This window comes from Theropithecus gelada, chromosome 3, assembly GCF_003255815.1.
Source record: "Theropithecus gelada isolate Dixy chromosome 3, Tgel_1.0, whole genome shotgun sequence".
NCBI lineage: Eukaryota > Metazoa > Chordata > Mammalia > Primates > Cercopithecidae > Theropithecus > Theropithecus gelada.
The window spans coordinates 12,666,139-12,684,704 of NC_037670.1; the positions used below are offsets into that span (position 1 = coordinate 12,666,139).

The 18,566-nt window shown below is 53.6% G+C and overlaps 2 protein-coding genes across 3 annotated transcripts in view; one reads left to right on the top strand and one right to left on the bottom strand.

The window, feature by feature from the left end:
* The window catches only part of LRCH4 (leucine rich repeats and calponin homology domain containing 4), a 28,992-nt gene that overhangs the window by 1,228 nt on the left and 9,198 nt on the right, over positions 1-18,566 (top strand). The window contains exon 2 of the mRNA XM_025378636.1: positions 16,060-16,476. Within this exon, the coding sequence (XP_025234421.1) occupies positions 16,257-16,476 (220 nt within the window). The 5' untranslated portion in view covers positions 16,060-16,256. The remainder of the gene's footprint in view (positions 1-16,059; positions 16,477-18,566) is intronic.
* On the bottom strand, positions 670-16,070 carry FBXO24 (F-box protein 24). Of its 2 annotated transcripts, none has more exons than XM_025378637.1 (10): positions 15,695-16,070; positions 12,583-12,681; positions 12,296-12,479; positions 10,727-10,962; positions 9,274-9,508; positions 7,357-7,515; positions 6,679-6,800; positions 6,194-6,325; positions 1,604-1,774; positions 670-1,269 (listed from the first exon to the last, which is right to left on the bottom strand). In XM_025378637.1, the coding sequence occupies exons 1-10, from the start codon at positions 15,731-15,733 to the stop codon at positions 904-906; spliced, it is 1,743 nt and encodes a 580-aa protein (XP_025234422.1). In that variant the 5' UTR covers positions 15,734-16,070; the 3' UTR covers positions 670-903. The 2 variants fall into 2 exon arrangements, with proteins under 2 accessions (XP_025234422.1, XP_025234423.1); XM_025378638.1 differs by lacking the exon at positions 15,695-16,070 and adding an exon at positions 13,014-13,084.

Below are 18,566 nucleotides of genomic sequence, written 5' to 3' on the forward strand. Positions count from 1 at the left end.
ACTCCTAGCCTCAGGTGATCCACCTGCCTTGGCCTCCCAAGCTGCTGGGATTATAGGCGTAGCCACCAAGCCTGGCCTCCACTTCAAATCTCTATTGCCTTCTCTCCAGGCCTGGGCCAGACTAGGCCAAGGAGAAGGAATTCTCACCCATGACCTCTTCCAACTACTTGAAGGTACAGGAAGCAAGGCAGGAGGCATGGGGTGTAGATGAAGGGAGTGTCCTTGTTACTGAGGAAGAGGTGGAAGGAGTAGAAAACAGAGCCCAAACCTGGGGGGTAAACAGAAGGAAGAGAGGAGGAGGCTGGCTTCAGGCTGAATTGAGATGGGTGGGAAGCTTGGGGGTCAAGAGGAACTGGCTGCCTCAGGATGGGACAAGTCTAATAGACACGGACCCCAGGGGGGTAGCCAAGAGCATCTGTGCATAGAGTTGTTCCAGAAAGTGGGGCCAGGACTTCCCAGTCCAAACGACCGGGTGGGCTCTTGGGAGCGGGGAGTGGACAGCAATGTGAAGAGTTCAGGCAGCATCAGCTCCGCCGCACCTGAGACCTGGAGCTGCTTCTGTTGCCTGCCTCTGCCTGGGCTCCTGCCCTCCCGCACCCACCATGCCAGGCAGCAGACCCCCATCCCTGCCCATCCCTGCCAGCCTTCCACCAGGCCTCCACACCAGGCCTCACTGCAGCCTTTTATTCTATCCATCAAATCTCTCGTCCATGATAGTCAGGTTGGGGGCCCCTCCTGGGCAGCCCCCTGAACATTTTACAAAACAATTCCCTGCCTTACCCTGGTTAGCGGTCCCCACCCCCTAGCAACCCCTTCCCACATGCATGCACACAGTGGTCATTGCTCCTTAGTCCCTGGCCTGGGGCCAGACTCCCTCCAGGGACTAGGCTAGCATGAGGGGGATTAGGTCTCAGAGGCTGGGGGCCCTACACCACCCCCGCCTCCTTCAGCCTTCTGCAGCATGTCCAGGGCCTCCCAGAAGAAGTCCTTCTGTGCAGCCATCAGGGGCATCCACCCTACGATCTCCTTCATCTTCTCCATGCGGTCCTGCAACGTGTGGCAACTGTGGATCTGGCTAAGGTACTCCTCACAGGCCTGGGCCGTCCCCCCGGGGTCCTGGGGTGCTCCGGTCCCCAGGCTGGGCTCGGGAATCCCCACCACCCTGCTGGCTGGCAGGTCACGATAGGGGGTGTGCTGCTCGATGTCGTGGCTGGACAGGATGTATAGGCACTCCCTGGTGGCACAGAGGGCGCAGGCACACAGAGGGACCTTGGAGGAGGAGAGAAAGGGGCGTGGCTGAGTGGTACTTTCCTTGCAGGGGTTCCCAGGGAGCCCGGGCTAATCTGCCTATTGCATTCTTCCCTCTCACACCAGCCCTGAGCCTGCTAAGTCCCAGGGGTGTGAGAGGTTGGGCAAGGCCAGCACAGTCTGCTAAGGGAGAGAGCAGAGAGTGTGGTGTGAGGCAGAGGAGGGAGGTGGGGTGATGCTAGGGAAATGGGACCCCCTGGGTCCCTGCAGGAGCCCCAGCTACAGCCTTGTGGGCTTCCTGGCTCACAAGACTCTCGTCTTCCCTGGGTGCCCGCTCCCCTGACCCCGCTCTGACCTTGACTTGGAGCTTGACGAAGGAGGCACTCCCCTTGGGCCAGCCTGGGAGGCGGCCCCCAGCCCCACAGCCGCAGCCCAGCAGCTCCTTGCTGAACTCTGAGCTCTGGCTCAGCACCAGAGAGTGGTTGAGGCCACACCACAGGGTGATGGGCCGCTGCAGGTAACGAACCTGGGGACACACGGCCAGGGGCCCTGAGCGGGGAGCACTAAGGGACTGCGGGGCTGGGGTGGGAAAAGGTTGACTGGAAGGCTCGGGGCAGAATGTGAACTGGGGAGGAGGAAATGGGAGCCAGCACTGCCCCATGCCCCAGGTCTGCCCTGCTGACCCCTGCAGCCCCCATACTCTAAGTGGTCACATAGAGTCTTGCACTTCTCTTGGTACTTCATCTATGCCCCCCAGAAAATGAGCTCCTTGCCTGAGCCCAGGGCCTGCTGTGGTGTACCCCTCATTTTCAGCCCACCCATCTGTGCCAGTCCAGCCTCTCATCCTGCCTGCCAGCCTCAGGGAGACTTGCTCCTTGTGCAACTCCAGGTTAGCCTCCAACACCACCCTGAGGAAGGACTTTCCTTCCACTATCCCTCCCTTCCTGCTCTACTATTGTCTTTCCTTCTTTCCTTCCTTCCTTCCTTCCTTCCTTCCTTCCTTACTTCCTTCCCTCCCTCCCTCCCTTCCTCCCTCCCTCCCTCCTTTTCTTTTCTTTCTTTTTTTTTCTTTCTTTCTTTATTTCTTTTCTTTCTTTCTCTTTCTTCCTTTCTTTCTTTCTTTTTCCTCCCTCCCTCCCTCCCTTCCTTCTTCCTTCTTTTTTTTTTGAGACAGAGTCTGACTCCGTTGCTTAGGCTGGAGTGCGGTAGTACGATCTCAGCTCACTGCAACTTCTGCCTCCTGGCTTCAAGCGATTCTCCCACCTCAGCCTCCCAAGTAGCCGGGACTACGGGTCCCTGCCACCACGCCCATCTAATTTTTGTATTTTTAGTAGAGACGGGGTTTATGCCATGTTGACCAGGCTGGTCTCGAACTCCTGACCTCAGGTGATCTGCCTGCCTTGGCCTCCCAAAGTGCCGGGATTACAGGCGTGAACCACTGCACCTGGCCTCCACTCTAGTATTTTTATTTTCTATTTTCTTTTTTTAGAGATGGGGTCTCATTCTGTTGCCCAGGCTGAAGTACAGTGGTACAATCATAGCTCACTGCAGCCTTGAACTCCTGGGCTCAAGCCATCCTTCCGCCTCAGCCTCCTGAGTAGCTGGGACTACAGGCGTGTGCCACCACACCCAGCATGTGCCTATAATTTTGAAATTTTAAATTTTTAAATTGTCTATAGAGATAGTGTCTCACTATGTTGCCCATGGTGATCTTGAACTCCTGGCCTCCCACTTCAGCCTCTACCTTTTTTTTTTTTTTTTGTGGAGACAGTCTCACTCTGTTGCCCAAGCTGGAGTGCAGTCGCATGATCTCAGCTCACTGCAGCCTCTGTCTCTCCGCTTCAAGCAATTCTCCTGCCTCAGCCTCCCGAGTAGCTGGGACTATGGGTGCACACCGCCACGCCCGGCTAATTTCTTTTGTATTTTAGTAGAGACAGGGTTTCACCGTGTTGCCCGGGCTGGTCTTGAACTCCTGGGCTCACGAAATCCACCTGCCTTGGCCTCCCAAAGTGCTAGGATTACAGGTGTGAGCCACTGTGCTCAGCCTAGCATTTTCAACTTATCACATAATTCTCTTCCAAAATGGCCACCCTGTTTTTGAAAAAAAAAAAAAAATCTTCTACTTGCTTCCTGCCGCTTCCTGCCTGTCTCTCTTAAGCAGCAGAGTTGGTTACATGACCAATCTGAGGTTGGCCACATTACTGTTCCTTCCCACAGCCAGTCTTTCCAGCACCTCCCTGGGATCTGGCTTTTTTCTTTACTACATTACTGACATGCTCTTTCTAGAGGCATTTGCCCTCTCAGCGGCTAAATCCCAGGGCCTCTTCTACCCCCTCATTCTCCTGAGCCTGTTAGTGCTTTAATTCTGAAGACACTGATAAGTAATTTATGGTCATTCTAGAAAAATTATGAAACATTGGCAAGCAAAAAATTAATTTTAAAATCATTGGAAATCCCACTATCTACTATTAATATCTTGCTAGATATTCTTCACTGTTGGCTAAACAAACAAATACACATAAGTTGTATATTTTTCATTTTTTAGAGATAGGGTCTCAGTGTCACCCAGGCTGGAGTGCAGTGGTGATCACTGCAGCCTCCAACTCCTGGCCTCAAGCAATCCTCCTGTCTCAGCCTCCTGAGTAGCTGGGATTACAGATGCCAGCCACCATGATGGGCAAGTTGTGTATTTTTAAACAAAAAATGGGATGAGCCAAGGTGTGGTGGGTCACACCTGTAATCCCAGCATTTTAGGAGTCTGAGGTGGGAGGATTGCTTAAAGCCATGAGTTCAGTATAAGCCTGGGCAACATAGCAAGACCCTGTCTCAAAAAAAAAAATTATCTAGGCATAGTGGCGCATTCCTGTAGTCCTGGCTGCTTGGGAGGTTGAGGCAGGAGGATCTCTTAAGCCCTGGAGTTGGAAGCTGCAGCGAGCTACAATTGTGCCACTGCACTCCAGCTTGGGAAGCAGCAAGACCCTGTCTCAAAAAAGTAATAATAAAAATAAAAGAGGCTGGGTGTGGTGGCTCTCGCCTATAATCCCAGCACTTCGGGAGGCCAAGGTGTGCAGATCACCTGAGGTCAGGAGTCGAGACCAGCCTGGCCAACATGGTAAAACTCCGTCTCTACTAAAAATACAAAAATTAGCCGGGCATGGTGGTGGACGCTGTAATCTCATCTACTTGGCAGACTGAGGCAGGAGAATCACTTGAACCTGGGAGGCGGAGGTTGCAGTGAGCCGAGATCGCGCCATTGCACTCCAGCCTGGGAGACACAGCAAGACTCCATCTTGAAAATAAAATAAAAATAAAAATAAATGGTACTATATAAACCACTTCATAAAAGTTTTTTTCACCTAAAAATATGGCATGACTATCTTTTCCATGTCAGTAGTAAATGTATCTTACATTGTCACACTGTCAATTAACCCTGCCACCCACCCCATTTGGAACTTCCTTGTCACATGGCTTCTGGGACAGTGTTAGAGGGGTGCATGGCCTGTTTTAGAGGCACCTCTTCTTCGTCCCCTGCCTACCACGGGGCCTACTTCTCAGAGTTGCTTTTCAGTCTCTACTTCTGTCCATTCAACCATGTTCCCAGGTAGTATCTAATTGCCAGCTAGACGTTTCCAATTGAGTGTGGTTTTGGTTTTGTTTTGTTTTGAGAGAGTCTCTCTCCGTCACCCAGGCTGGAATGCGGTGGCACGATCTCGGCTCACTGCAACCTCCGCCTCCCAGGCTAAAGCAATTCTCGTGCCTCAGACTCCCGAGTAGCTGGGACTACAGGCACCTGCCACCACATCTGGCTAATTTTTGTATTTTTTCTAGAGGCCATGTTGTCCAGGCTGATCTCATGGGATTACAGGCGTGAGATATCATCTTTCTTCCAGAGCCACCTCTGTCTTATACCCCTCTCTTCTACATCTAATCAGTTTTGAGGCCCTATTCATTTTCTTCCCAAATCAAATGGCTCCTGTATCCATTCCTTCGCATTCTCACTGCAGTGCCAGGCCCTTGTCTCAAGTGCTGCCATCACTCAACAGCCTCCTGGCAGGTTCCCTGCCTCGGCCTCCTCTGCACAAGGCTCCTGACATGTTCTCAGTCACCTCTTGGGGGTTGCCTTCTCCCATTCCAGAACCTGCAGTGACTCTTCCCCAGATCTACACCTCTCTAGGCTTGTGCCCACCTGTACCACCTCATACCTCAGTGATTCCCAAGATGCCTTCTGTGCTTTAGTAAGACCCGTCTTGTCACTGTCCCAGGTATGTGCAAGTTTCGTGCCTATCCCCCTCCTTATCACACAAAATGCCTTCTCTATCCCTACGTAAGTCTTATGTAACCCACGACGCCCTGCTCACATCTGTTTTTTTTTAGATGGAGTCTCGCTGTGTTGCCCAAGCTGGAGTTCGGCAGCACGATCTCAGCTCACTGCAACTTCAGTTTCCTGGGTTCAAGAGACTCTCCTGCCTCAACCTCCTGAGTAGCTGGGATTGCAGGCATGTGCCACCACAGCCAGCTAATTTTTTATATTTTTGGTAGAGACGGGGTTTCACCATATTGCCCAGGCTGGTCTCGATCTCTTGACCTCAAGTGATCCGCCCACCTTGGCCGCCCAAAGTGCTGAGATTACAGGGGTGAGCCTCTGCACCTGGCCCCTGCTCACATCTTACCTCTTCTAGAAGTTACTCTAGCCTGCCCAGGTCACCCACTCTACCCCTTCACTAAATTCCTACTGCATTTACAGTGTGCACTGCACAGAATGGACCTCATAGTGCCAACCCTGGGTAAGACCTGGGGCAGTACCACTGACATTACATGTTGATTGGCTTAACTTCCCAGAGGAGCAGAATCTGGATTCTATGGAAGCAGGAGAAGTGGACATATCTGGGGGTTAGGGAATTGGAGGAAAGGGGTTGGGATGAGAGTTGCTGGGAAACAGTCTTACCTGTGTGGGTTCCCCTCGGTCCATTTTGTCCCCTGTTCCTAGCTGCCCGTATCTGTTATTTCCTTGCATAAAGATTCGGCCAAATTCATCCACCAGACCAAGGTGATTGTAGCCAAGAGCACAGAATAGGATCTAGCATGCAAGATAGAAAGGGGATAGGCATTCCATTCCCTCCAGAGGAACTCTGAGTTCCAGAGTCTCCCAGTCACTAACCTGCCATCCCCAGCTGATCTCTTTCTATATTTTTTATATATATATATATATTTTAGAGATGGGGTCTCACTATGTTGCCCAGGCTGGTCTAGAGCTCCTGAGCTCAAGCAATCCTCCCTCCGCACCCAGCCCTCAGCTGATCTCTTTTGGCATACCTCTCCCTGGGAATCCCCTGCCCCTCTGGATCAATCATTTGATTCCTGTAATACTTCAGACCTTTCAATCCCTACAGCCCCACCCCTCTGGTTGGCCCCATCCCTCCAGGAGCCTACCTTGGCAGGCAGTGAGAGAGCAAGCGGCATCTGCTGGTCCAGGGGGTCAAAGGCTTGAAGAGTCCCAAAGAGATCGCGATACACCCCTGGGGTATGCACCTCAAAATACACTCCCCCCTGGTCTGGGGGGTCAGGAGCCCTCAGCTCAGCAGCTTTGGGCACCCATTTCCTAGGGATAAGGCCCCACCTGGGATGAAAGCTACAAGATCCAAGGAGTCTCAAACCCACTAGGAATGCATCAACTATGATGCCTGGGAACTGAAAACACATCTTTTGAGACTGAGTCTCGCTCGGTCGCCCACGCTGGAGCGAAGTGGCACGATCTCAGGTCACTGCAACCTCTACCTCCTGGTTCTAGTGATTCTCCTTCCTCAGCCTCTGGTGTAGCTGGGATTACAGGTGCCTGCCACCACACCCAGCTAATTTTTGTATTTTTAGTAGAGATGGGTTTTCGCCATGTTGGCCAGGCTGGTCTTGAACTCCTGACCCCAGGTGATCCACCTGCCTTCCCAAAGTGATGGGATTACAGGCAAGAGACACCATGCCGGCCCTAAACACATCTTTTCACTAGGATGCCCTCAGGGGTTGACCATCCAGCTGGAGTAAGGGTGAGGGCTGTCAGTGTTTGGAGGGTCTAACCAAGGCTGGGGGCTTGAGCTAGGGGGAGGTGGTCCATACCCGTGACGTAGAGGGTGCTGCTCTGATTGGAAGTCATGCAGGCCACGCGCAGGTGAGGCAGGTAGTGGGACACCTTCCTCAGGGCCAGCTGAACCGTGTAGGAGCGTGGCTGGTCCAGCTGGGTCTCATTCACTACCAAAGAGTAGATCTTTCCTTCCTCTGGGGGCAGGGGAAGCAGACAATTAGTTGGGGAGGGGATTCTCCAATATTCACATAAACATCCCAAGAGACTCCCTAGGCTCTATGGGTGACACATTTACTGCCCTAGAGTGGGGCTGGAAGAAAAAGGGTGAGAAAGAAATAAGGGAAGAGTGACCCCAAGTCCCCCAGACTCCAGTTCCCACCATAAATCAGGGAAGTATTTCAGCATGAGAGATGAGTGGAGAGAAGAATCTAGCAGATTTGTTAGAATCCGATTTGAGTGAGAGGTCTGGGGATTGAGAGCCCTGCCTGGCATTCAGAAATGTAGAAGTGATCAAGTGTGGTGGCTCACACCTGTAATCCCAGCACTTTGGGAGGCCAGGGCAGGAGGATCACTTGAGGCCAGGAGTTCGAGACCAGCCTGGGCAACATAGCAAGACCCCATCTCCTACCCTGCTCCAAAAAAGAAAAAAAAAAAATTAAGAAAAAGCCTAGAGGGTTTCAGGCCTGCGGATGTGGTTAAGCATAAAGGACACTAGGAAAGTAGGGAGCAGTTTGGAGTATAGTGAGGTGCTTGGCATGGAAGCTGGGGAGATTTGAATTTTTTTTTTTTTTTTGAGACAGAGTCTCGCTCTGTTGTCAGGCTGGAGTGCAATGGTGCGACTTCGGCTCACTGAAACCTCTGCCTCCTGGTTCAAGCAATTTTTCTGCCTCAGCCTCCCGAGTAGCTGGGACTACAGGCACGTGCCACCATGCCCAGCTAATTAGCTAACTTTTGTATTTTTAGTAGAGACGGGGTTTCACCATGTTGGCCAGATGGTCTCGATCTCTTGACCTCAAGTGATCTGCCCATCTTGGCCTCCCAAAGTGCTGGCATTACAGACGTGAGCCACTACGCCCTGCCAAGATCAGACTTTTTAAAATCAGGTGTTCACTAATAGTGGTTTGCAAACTGTTTTTTGGCAGCAGGGCCTTTTTGTTGTTGTTGTTGTTTTTTTGGAGACGGAGTCTCGCTCTGTCACCCAGGCTGTAGTGCAGTGGCACAATCTTGGCTCACTGAAACGTCCACCTCCTGGGTTCAAGTGATTCTTCTGCCTCAGGCTCCCAAGTAGCTGGGACTACAGATGCACGCCACCCGGCCCGGCTATTTTTTTTTTTTTTTTTTTTTTGAGACGGAGTCTTGCTCTGTCACCAGGCTGGAGTGCTGTGGCATGATCTCGGCTCACTGCAACCTCCGCCTCCTGGGTTCAAGGGATTCTCCTGCCTCAGCCTCTGGAGTAGCTGAGACTATAGGTGTGTACCACCATGCCTGGCTAATTTTGTATTTTTTTTAGTAGAGTCAGGGTTTCACCAGGTTGGTCTCGATCTCTTGACCTCGTTCGTGATCCACCCGCCTCGGCCTCCCAACAACTGGGATTACAGGTGTGAGCCACCGCGCCCGACCTAATTTTTGTATTTTTTAGTACAGATGGGGTTTCGCCATGTTGGTCAGGCTGGTCTCGAACTCCAGACCTCAGGTGATCTGCTCACCTCGGCCTCCCAAAGTGCTGGGGTTACAGGTGTGAGCCACTGCACCCAGACAGGACCTTTTATTCATGTAAAATATTAAGCAGAATCCTAGACTAGGAGACAGAGAAAGGCAGAGCTATTTAGATGGAGACTAGGATAAGGTGGCATATGGAAACCAGTCTGAGGGGCCTCCCTCCCCCTCCTCTGCAGCAGGGCCTGAGGAATCTGAAGGAAACAGTTTGCAAAAGCCACTGCTTTGGGCCACACCTGTGAGGAGCAGTAGAGCCCGCTGGGTCTCCTGACCAACCAGCACGATCTGCTTGAAGGTCATGGAGTGGTGGAATGTCATCTTGAAGACCCGCTGCCCGCTAGACTGCAGATAGACCTCAACACAGTCGCAGGCCCGGCTGCTAGTGGTACCCACCACTTCCTGCTGCTCCCGAGTGGCCAAGACGTACAGGTATTTACGGTAAACTGTGTCACACCTTGGGTCTGAGGCAAACTGGGGGAAAAGATGAGGGCATCTGAGATCTAGGGTTTCAAAATGGGATGGGGCTGGGGCAGCTGGATCCTGGGGTGGGAGGTGAAATGCTTCGGTCTAGGGTTGGGAAATAAGCCCTTGATTTCAAGTTCCTATATGGGAGGGCAGAAGTCATAGGAAAGACACCTCAGGACTAATGGGTCTAGGTTCTCAAAAGAGAGGTGGTGATATGGTTAGGCTCTGTGCCCCCACCCAAATCTCATCTCGGATTGTAATCCCCAGGTGAGAGGTGATTGGATCATGGGGGTGGTTTCCCCCATGCTGTTCTCGCGATAGTGGGTTCTCACAAGGTCTGATGGATTTATAAGGCAGTTTTCCCTGCTCTTGCTTGTGCGTCCTTGCCTGCTGCCATGTAAGATGTGCCTCTTCCCCTTCTGCCATGATTGTAAGTTTCTTGAGGCCTCCCCAGCCATGTGGAACTGAGTCAATCAAACCTCTTTGCCTTATAAATTACCCAGTCCCAGGTATGTCTTTCTTTTTTTTTTTTTTTTTTTTTTTTTGAGACGGAGTCTCGCTCTGTCACCCAGGCTGGAGTGCAGTGGCCGGATCTCAGCTCACTGCAAGCTCCGCCACCTGGGTTTACGCCATTCTCCGGCCTCAGCCTCCCGAGTAGCTGGGACTACAGGCGCCCGCCACCTCGCCCGGCTAGTTTTTTGTATTTCTTAATAGAGACGGGGTTTCACCGTGTTAGCCAGGATGGTCTCGATCTCCTGACCTCGTGATCCGCCCGTCTCGGCCTCCCAAAGTGCTGGGATTACAGGCTTGAGCCACCGCGCCCGGCCCCAGGTATGTCTTTCTTTTTTTTCTTTTCTCTTTTTTGAGAGAGAGTCTCGCTCTTGTTGCCCAGGCTTGAGTGCAAGGGTGCGATCTCGGCTCACTGCAGCCTCTGCCTCCCAGGTTCAAGTGATTCTCCTGCCTCAGCCTCCCAAGTAGCTGGGATTATAGGCACCTGCCACCACACCCAGCTAATTTTTGTATTTTTAGTAGAGACAGGGGTTTTGCCATGTTGGCCAGGCTGGTCTTGAACTCCTGGTCTCAGGTGATCCACCTGCCTCAGCCTTCCAAAGTGCTAGGATTATAGGTGTAAGCCACTGCACCTGGCCTCAGGTACATCTTTATAGCAGCGTGAAAATGGACTAACACAGGTGGGATCTCAGCTGCCAGGGTTCTGCTACTTACATCTTTGGCTCCACGACACAACACAACATAGCGACAGGCCCGTTTCCACTGCATCTGGCCGAGGGTGGAGACCAGGGCATTTTTGAGGAAGAAGAGGGTCCCCACATAGTCAAGAATGAAGACATGATCCTTGGTGGGCAAGAAGCGACGGTAGCCATGGGCTAGCAAGGGGGCCACACTCTTGCTGAGACATCGGCGGCGGCCTCCAAATGCCTGGAAATACAGGCCCTTTGTGTCTGGAGGAGGGAAGGAGATAGAAGGTTCAAGGGATGGGATGACACGAGGGAGATGAGATGGAGCTTGGGTAGATTTCTCAGACACCCAAGTTTGTAGCTCCTCCCCATCCCCAAGACAGGGGAACAGACCCTTTATGAAGAAGATGTGTACAATAAGCTTAGATTATACTGGACATGTGAACTTTAGTCTCCAGCCGACCTCAGCCCAGGGTCAAACATGTGCTTCTTAGTGAGCAGGTCTTTGGTGCAACCTTGCATCAGCGATGTCGAGGAAAACTCTTAAGAATATTAAGACACAGAGGCCAGGCGTGGCATCCAACCCCCTCACTCTGAGCCCCTCCTCCCATCCTCACAGCCCAGTGAATTTTTGCACGCCTGTAATCCCAGCACTTTAGAAGCCCAGGAGTTTGAGACCAGCCTGGGCAATGTGGCAAAACCCCACCTCTACTAAAAATACAAAAATTATCCGGGTGTGGTGGCGGGAGCCTGTAATCCCAGCTACTCAGGAAGCTGAGGCACGAGAATACTTGAACTCGGGAGGTGGAGGTTGCATTGAGCCAAGATCCTGCCACTGTGCTCCAGCCCCCATGGGTGACAGAGCAAGACCCTCTCTCAAAAAAAAAAAACAACAAAAAAACCTGTCTAAAATAAAAGGGGGGGGCGGAAAGAAAGAAAAGAAAAAAGAGACAGAAATAAGAGTGGAAAGGAATGATCAATGAAGTCCGCTCATCCTCCCTCACCCCTAGCTTTGGATCTGTGTTCTGGGTACCCCTTCTCTTTTAATCTCCCAGTGAGTGTAACAAGTAGACTCTGGGGGATCCCTGGAGGGGAAGAGGGTTTATGACACGGTTCTCAGGCTGGGGGTGATTTTGTCGTTCAGGGACATTGGTTGTCACGATTAAGGGGGATGCTGCTGGCCATCTGGCGGGTGGAGGCCAGGGTTGCTGCTTAAACATCCTATGATGCAGAGGACCGCTCCCCACAGTAAGGAAGTATTTCGCCCAAAATATCAATAGTAAGTTCAGAAGCCTTGGGTTAGAGGAGGGAAAACTCCAGGTTTGGGGAGTGAGGGATGCCTCTAGGGAAAAAGTGGGAAGTGTCTGTGTACAGAGGGAGACTTGGCGGGGAGGCCGCTAATGGGGGCTGTGGGTGGATTCTGAAGACTTGCAGGAAGTACTCAAGGGAGAATGTTTGAACTGGACCCGTTTCTTCTGGAGAAAGGGGCCCTGGAAGCACTGTTAGAAGTGTGGGTGTCATCAGGGGCCTTTAGAGAGCAGGAAGGCTAAGGCAGGACAAGAGGCAAGGAGAACAGGAGGTTCTGGGGAAGGTGTACAGTTCAGAATGGCAGCTCTCTTCCAGGGCCGGACTCCAGAACCCTGATCTCGGAGGCGCGGACTGAGTCTGCGACAGATGCGTCTCCACACGCCTTCGGCATCGCACACTTCGTGGAAGTAGCGGCAGGTCTGGCCGAGGGCGACAAGGTCTCTGACTGGGAGGAATGAGATGATATGCTCCACCTGGGAGGGAGGAGGGAAGAGGGGGGGGGGGGGGTCATTGGTGGCTCCTTGGTGGTCTGGCCCCCAATCCTATTATTCTCAACCCCCCTCCCCAAGGACTCACCAGCTCTGGGGGGAACAACTGGATAGAAATTGGATTCCCTTTCCCCTTCTTCTCTTCAACCCCAAGCTCCGGGCCACAAGAAGGGCAGCTTCTCTTCACCTACCCGAGAAGGGGTGCATAGGGTCCCATGAGGGTCCCACATCCTTTTTTCCCTTCTCTCTGCCTATCTTGGGGCTCATCTGACTCCAGCCGGGTGCAGTCATGTCCTCCCCTCTCTCTCCAGACCCATCCCTAACTTCTCCAAATAACTCCTCCCAATCTCCTGCGGCCAATCCCCCTCACCCGGAGCCCCTCCTCCCGTCCACACAGCCTGGTGAATTTTTGCAGCTTCCGTCTCTGGCTTCTCCTCACCATCCTGATTGCCCCCTCCCTGCTTCTGCCCTCCTGTCTCCTAGGCCCTTGGCCCCCCGTTCCTGCTGGCTTTCCCACACCATGTCCCCTGCCTAGGCTTGGGGGACCTCTGGGGCCCCTCTGCCTCCTAGACCCCTCCCCCATGGAGTCTGGGGCTAACAAACCTCTCTGTGACCTCACTGTTTGGCCACTGTGACCTGTTCCCTTTAATCTTGTCCAGGACCCATCTCTCAGACAGCTCCTGGGTTCTAGCTCAGTTCTAGCCATCACATGGCTCAAGGGATATGCATTTTACTGGAGAAATAAAAGTGTGAATTACTGGTAGGTGACATCTTTATTTCAGGGAGCAGGAGGAGGTTTTCCCACTTGAGGCCCTTTTAGCACTAACTCTGTAGATAAACACTGGTGAATTCTTCACGTTTCAGCAGGCCAAGGCCTCCAGGGATTGGTAGCTCAAGAGTATAGGCTCAAAAAACTATAAACTCAGTTTGACAGGTGAGATGGAGAGGTGACTGTGCTCATAATCGTTTAGCTCACAAATGATTCAGCAAACTCTTTAGACTCATGAAAAAACACATCCAAAAGGAGACTGCAGCCTGGTGCCGGTGGCTCATGCCTGAAATCCCAGCACTTTTGGGTGGTCATGGTGCAAGGATGGCTTGAGGCCAGGGGTTCAAGACCAGCCTGGTCAACATAGAGAGACCCTGTGTATATATATATATAAAAAACTTAAAAATTACCCAGGCGTGGTGATGCACCCCTGTAGTCCCAGCTACTCAGAAGGCTGAGGCAGAAGGATTGCTTGAGCCCAGTTTGAGGCAGCAGTGAGCTATGATCCTGCCACTGTACTCCAGCCAGGGCGAGAATGATACCCAGTTTCAAAACAAAACAACAACAAAAAAGAAGACTGCTTTTGCTTTCCTGTTGGGCAGTAACATCATTGCATGTATAAAGGACAACCTATTAAGGTGGGAGAAAGGGATGGATGTCCTCTGAAAGCTTAGGATTTCTCCCAGGGTCTCTGATATTAGCTTTGTCTTATGTGGGGTGACATTTATGAGGAGAAACAGCAGGGGTCAGGGTTGTGTCTGTCCCGATCAGGGCAGATCTACACCAAGAAATCCAAGGAGTGGCTGGCTCTTGCAGGGGTTCAAAGGAGTCTCATCCTGCCAGACCACCAGCTCTCACCACACGGTGTCACAGATCCGTTAATTGACTGCACCAGACTGACCACCCAAATTCCCTTATGTATGGTGCCTAGCCACAGCTAGGCTGGGATGCCTAAGATGGAATCTTAATACTTCAACAACTATTCAGGAATATCAACCTCTGAGATGTGAACTTAGGAGAAAGCAACTTCAGTGACTTGTTTCTGGGCAACCTACCACATAGGAAGGGGACTGCATTAAGGACTTATGCCACTAGAAAGGAAGTTAAGATCTCCAAGTAGACAGAAAGGTATTTTCCATTCCTCTTGCATTTGGATCCCCTTTATCCACTCCATTTCACCCCAGGAGGCAAACGAGAGGTTGTGAATAGAAAAAGTCCACTGTGGGTCAGGCTTGGTGGCTCACGCTTATAATCCCAGCACTTTGGGAGGGCGAGGTGGGAGGATTGCTTGAGCCCAGGAGTTTGAGACCAGCCTGGGCAACATAGTAGGACCCTGTCTCTACAAAAAATACAATTAGCTGGCATGGTGGTGCATGACTGTAGTCACAGTTACTCAGGAAGCTGAGGTGGGAGGTTGAGGCTGCAGTGAGCCGTGATCAAGCCACTGCACTCCAGCCTGGGCAACAGAGCAACTCTGTCTCAAAAGAAAGAAAAAGTCCACTGTGGGCCGGGTGCAGTGGCTTATGCCTGTGATCCCAGTACTTTGGGAGGCAGAGGCAGGATCGCTTGAGGTCAAGAGTTTGAGACCAGCCTGGGCAACATAGCAAAACCCCATCTCTACAAAAATTAAAAATAAATTAGCCAGGCGCGGTGGTGCCGCCCGTGGTCCCAGCTACTTGGGAGGCTGAGGCGGGAGGATCCCTTGAGTCCAGGCATTCAAGGCTGCAGTGAGCCATGACTGCACCACTGCACTCCAGCCTGGGCGACAGAACCAGACCTTCTTTAAAAAAAAAAAAAAAAAGAAGAAGAGGAAGGGAAGGGAAGGGAGACGGAGGGAGGAAGAGAGGAAGGGAGTGAAAATATCCATTGTGAAAACTGAGGGAGAGGGAAAGGGCTGTGCGTGGAGGATCCAGAGGCCTGGTTTCTACAGCCAGCTGTCAGGAACTTGCTGTTCGCTCTTGCTAACGCATCAACTTCCCTCTGCCTCAGTTTCTGCATTCGTAGCATCAAGGGCGTTTTCTAGACGGTGAGATCCTTTCTAAGCCTCTAAACCCCCCAGGTCTGGTCCCCTCTCCATTCCTGTCCAGGGGAGCTCCTCGGGTGAGACGGCAGACCGTGCAACGCTGCAGCTACACCCTCCCTCCTCGAGCTGGGCGTCTCCAGGCTCTGGGAAGCCCCCCGCCCGCCCCCAGCCCGGGGGTCCTAGACCCCTGCCAGAGGCTTCACAGAGGTTCCCCCGCTGGCCCCTTCAGCTGCGACAACGGCCAGTGCACTCGCCTCAAGCAGTCGCCCGACTCCCTTCCAGCCCTTGACGCCGGCTAGCCCCCTAACACGTCCAGCTCGCATTCGCCACTGCAGCCGCGCATTGCGTTCCCGGCCGGCCCGGGGCTCTGCGTTCATTCTTAATCTCAGTCTTAAAATTCGAGCTCACCCGCCTCCTCCTTAGCAAAGGGACCGCCTTCTCGCCCATGCTATTGGTAGGTAGAGCCGTCGCTCAGAGAAGAGGCTGGTCCAGATTCCCTTCAGAGGCTCTAATTGGCCTTCTTGACAGTCACTCGCCTGTATCTGGCTTACGATTGGTCTTTGGGGGACGAGGACTAGGCGCTCCTGCTTGCGGTCCCTCGGCCCTTTTCCCTACTAGTTGAGCGCCGGTGTCCCCTCCTCTTGGTTGGACCTGATTGGCTCCACCTCCAGATCTAAGCATTGTGATTGGGTGCGGCTGCGCTGGGCGGGACGGCCTGGAGCGCCAGCCGTTGGCGAGCGCTCTATCCTCATTCCCCTCCCTTCTCTCGTCAGACTCCAGCGCCAGAGCTCCACCCCACTGGCGGGTTCTGACTGGTCGCTTCTGACGCGTCTCGGGGCCACGATTGGTCCGTCGGGTCCCGGACACAGCTCCCTCCCCCTTGAGGCAACTACGGCGGCTCCAAGGAGGGGGAGGGGGAAGGAGGGACGGCGGGTCCCGTCAGTCAGGCAGCGGGAGCCGCCGGGAGCGGATGGCGGCGGCCGTAGCGGCTCCACTCGCCGCTAGGGGTGAGGAGGCGGCAGCCACAACCTCCGTGCCCGGGTCTCCGGGTCTGCCAGGGAGCCGCAGTGCAGAGCGGGCCCTAGAGGAGGCCGTGGCCACCGGGACCCTGAACCTGTCTAACCGGCGCTTGAAGCACTTCCCCCGGGGCGCGGCCCGTAGCTACGACCTGTCAGACATCACCCAGGCTGGTGAGTGCAGCCGGGCCCTGGGCCCGACCGGGACCCTCATTTGCATAGCCCCACCCCGGGCCCCGCCCAATCCGGGGGTCGGGCCCGCCCTTTCACCTGGCGGCCAGGGTTGCTGCCCCTCCTGATTGCCGTAAACCTGCAGCCACCCCGTCCCATCTTTGAGAAAGCCCTGGACAATGAACGTGCTTCTCGTTTGCACAGAACGCCCAGCGCCTCCGAGCGTTGAGAGAGATTCCTCCTTTCTCTTTATTTGCATAGCTGCGCACCTGTAGGATGGTCCCGCCCCTCACCTGGTTGTCTCATTTACATGATCTCTTAACCTCAGCTCCAATCGGTCTATGAAGCAGTCCCCACGAGCTCCTCTAATAACTGCTTTCTCTCCCATCTCTTCGTCTACATCTCTTAATCCCCTTCCCACCGAGATCCGAGCCCCAGGCACCCCCTTCCCGTGACTGGTCCCTACGCCCAAGGTTTCTGCTTTCTGTGCCGCAACCCCGCCCCCTGAAGTCCTGGCCCTCTCCACTGTCCACGCAGCCTATGGGAAAGCCTATGGGAAAGAAGCAAATCTCTACCTCCCCTCACTCCTTTCTCCCTGAGCTCTTCCGCCTATTATCCCCAACCCCCTTATCTGAGACTCCTCCTCCTTCTTCCTAAGCCTGTGAGGTCACTGTGGAGCCTGTGACCTCATAGGGATCCTAGAATTCCCATTTCAGTTTCTGCTTTTTTCCGGGGAGGGACTTGAGGCCGTTGCTGGAGGGAAGGAAATCTTATCTCCTAGCTGGGAGTGCTGGCCAGCTAGAGACTGTCCCAAGCCTCAACCCTCAGGATCTGTCCAACCATGCACCCTCTACCCTGGTGTCTGTGGACGGTAGGGGGTGGGGGACTTAACTGTGACAGGTGAGTCAGGCTACTCAGGAGGCAGCCTATGACCTTGGGCCGGCAGCTGGGGGTGGGGATCAGGATCAGGGAGGACTGCATTCCGGAAGCCTCACCCCAGCCCAGGCCTCCTCCTCTCATGGGCAAGGTGGGGGACCGGAGCTGGAGGAAAGTGCGTATTTCTCCCTAAGCAGGTGCCTGCTCGCTTGGGAACACTCAGGCCAGCACTGGCACACGCCCTCTCCCCTCTTCTGGGGAGAACCAGTCGAAACCTCCCCACTGATCTCGCCTGCTCTGCAACTCGTGAGATCAGGAATGATGAGTGAGCTCCAGGAGCCATTCCTGCCCCTTACAGCCCGATTCCCTCCCACCCCCACCTAACCCCACGCTCCAGATTGACCTCAGCAGCTGTGTGACACTCACTGTCTGTTCCCTTCCCCTCCCCCTTGGTTGTTTTTTGACAAAGACCAAATGTTATTCTTTACTTCCTTAGGCTGTCTCTGCCTGTGTGGACTCTTGGGGAAAACTACCCGGAGCTCCCCGGCTCCTCCCAGCTCCCAACCCCTGCCCCCTCCTCCCCCAGCATTCCGGCTCAGGGTGCAGCCACGCTCCTGTGAGCTTGGGGGGGAAAATCCCGGTTTCCTGAGAACCCTCCTCTGCACCACTCTCCACACAGGAATCCTCAGTCCTTCCAGGGCCCAGATTCTAGGCCAAGTGGGGTCCCTCTTGTCCAGAACTCTCTCCTCTGTACCCTCTCCCCAAGCAGGGTGCTTACAGGCTGGGGCAGAAAGGGGAAGTGACAAAAACATAAGAGTTACCCATACCCTGCCCTCCATCTCTCCTCGCCCTCCAAGCAGACGAAAAGCATCAGTGCCTTGCTGCCCGGACTGCCTTGAGCCTTTCCCTCTCGTCTCCCATCTCTTTCTGAGTGTCTTACTTGTGTGGTCCCTATGTCTTGGGTCCCTGATGTCCCTTGGACTAGGCTCCCTGGGGTGATAGTAGGAAGAATCCTGAGGTGGCGGGGAGGGGCCGTCTTGCAAAAGAGAAGTGCAGCTCATTCTCTCCCAGACCACATCCTGTGCCCCCTGTGCCCTGCCTCCTGCCTGAACTCCCTTCCGCTCCTAGCTTTTGTCCCCGCCACTGCCTACCCCATCAGAACTCTGAGAACTCGGTCTCCACCCCCTTCGTCCACATGCACACACAAACACATTTGC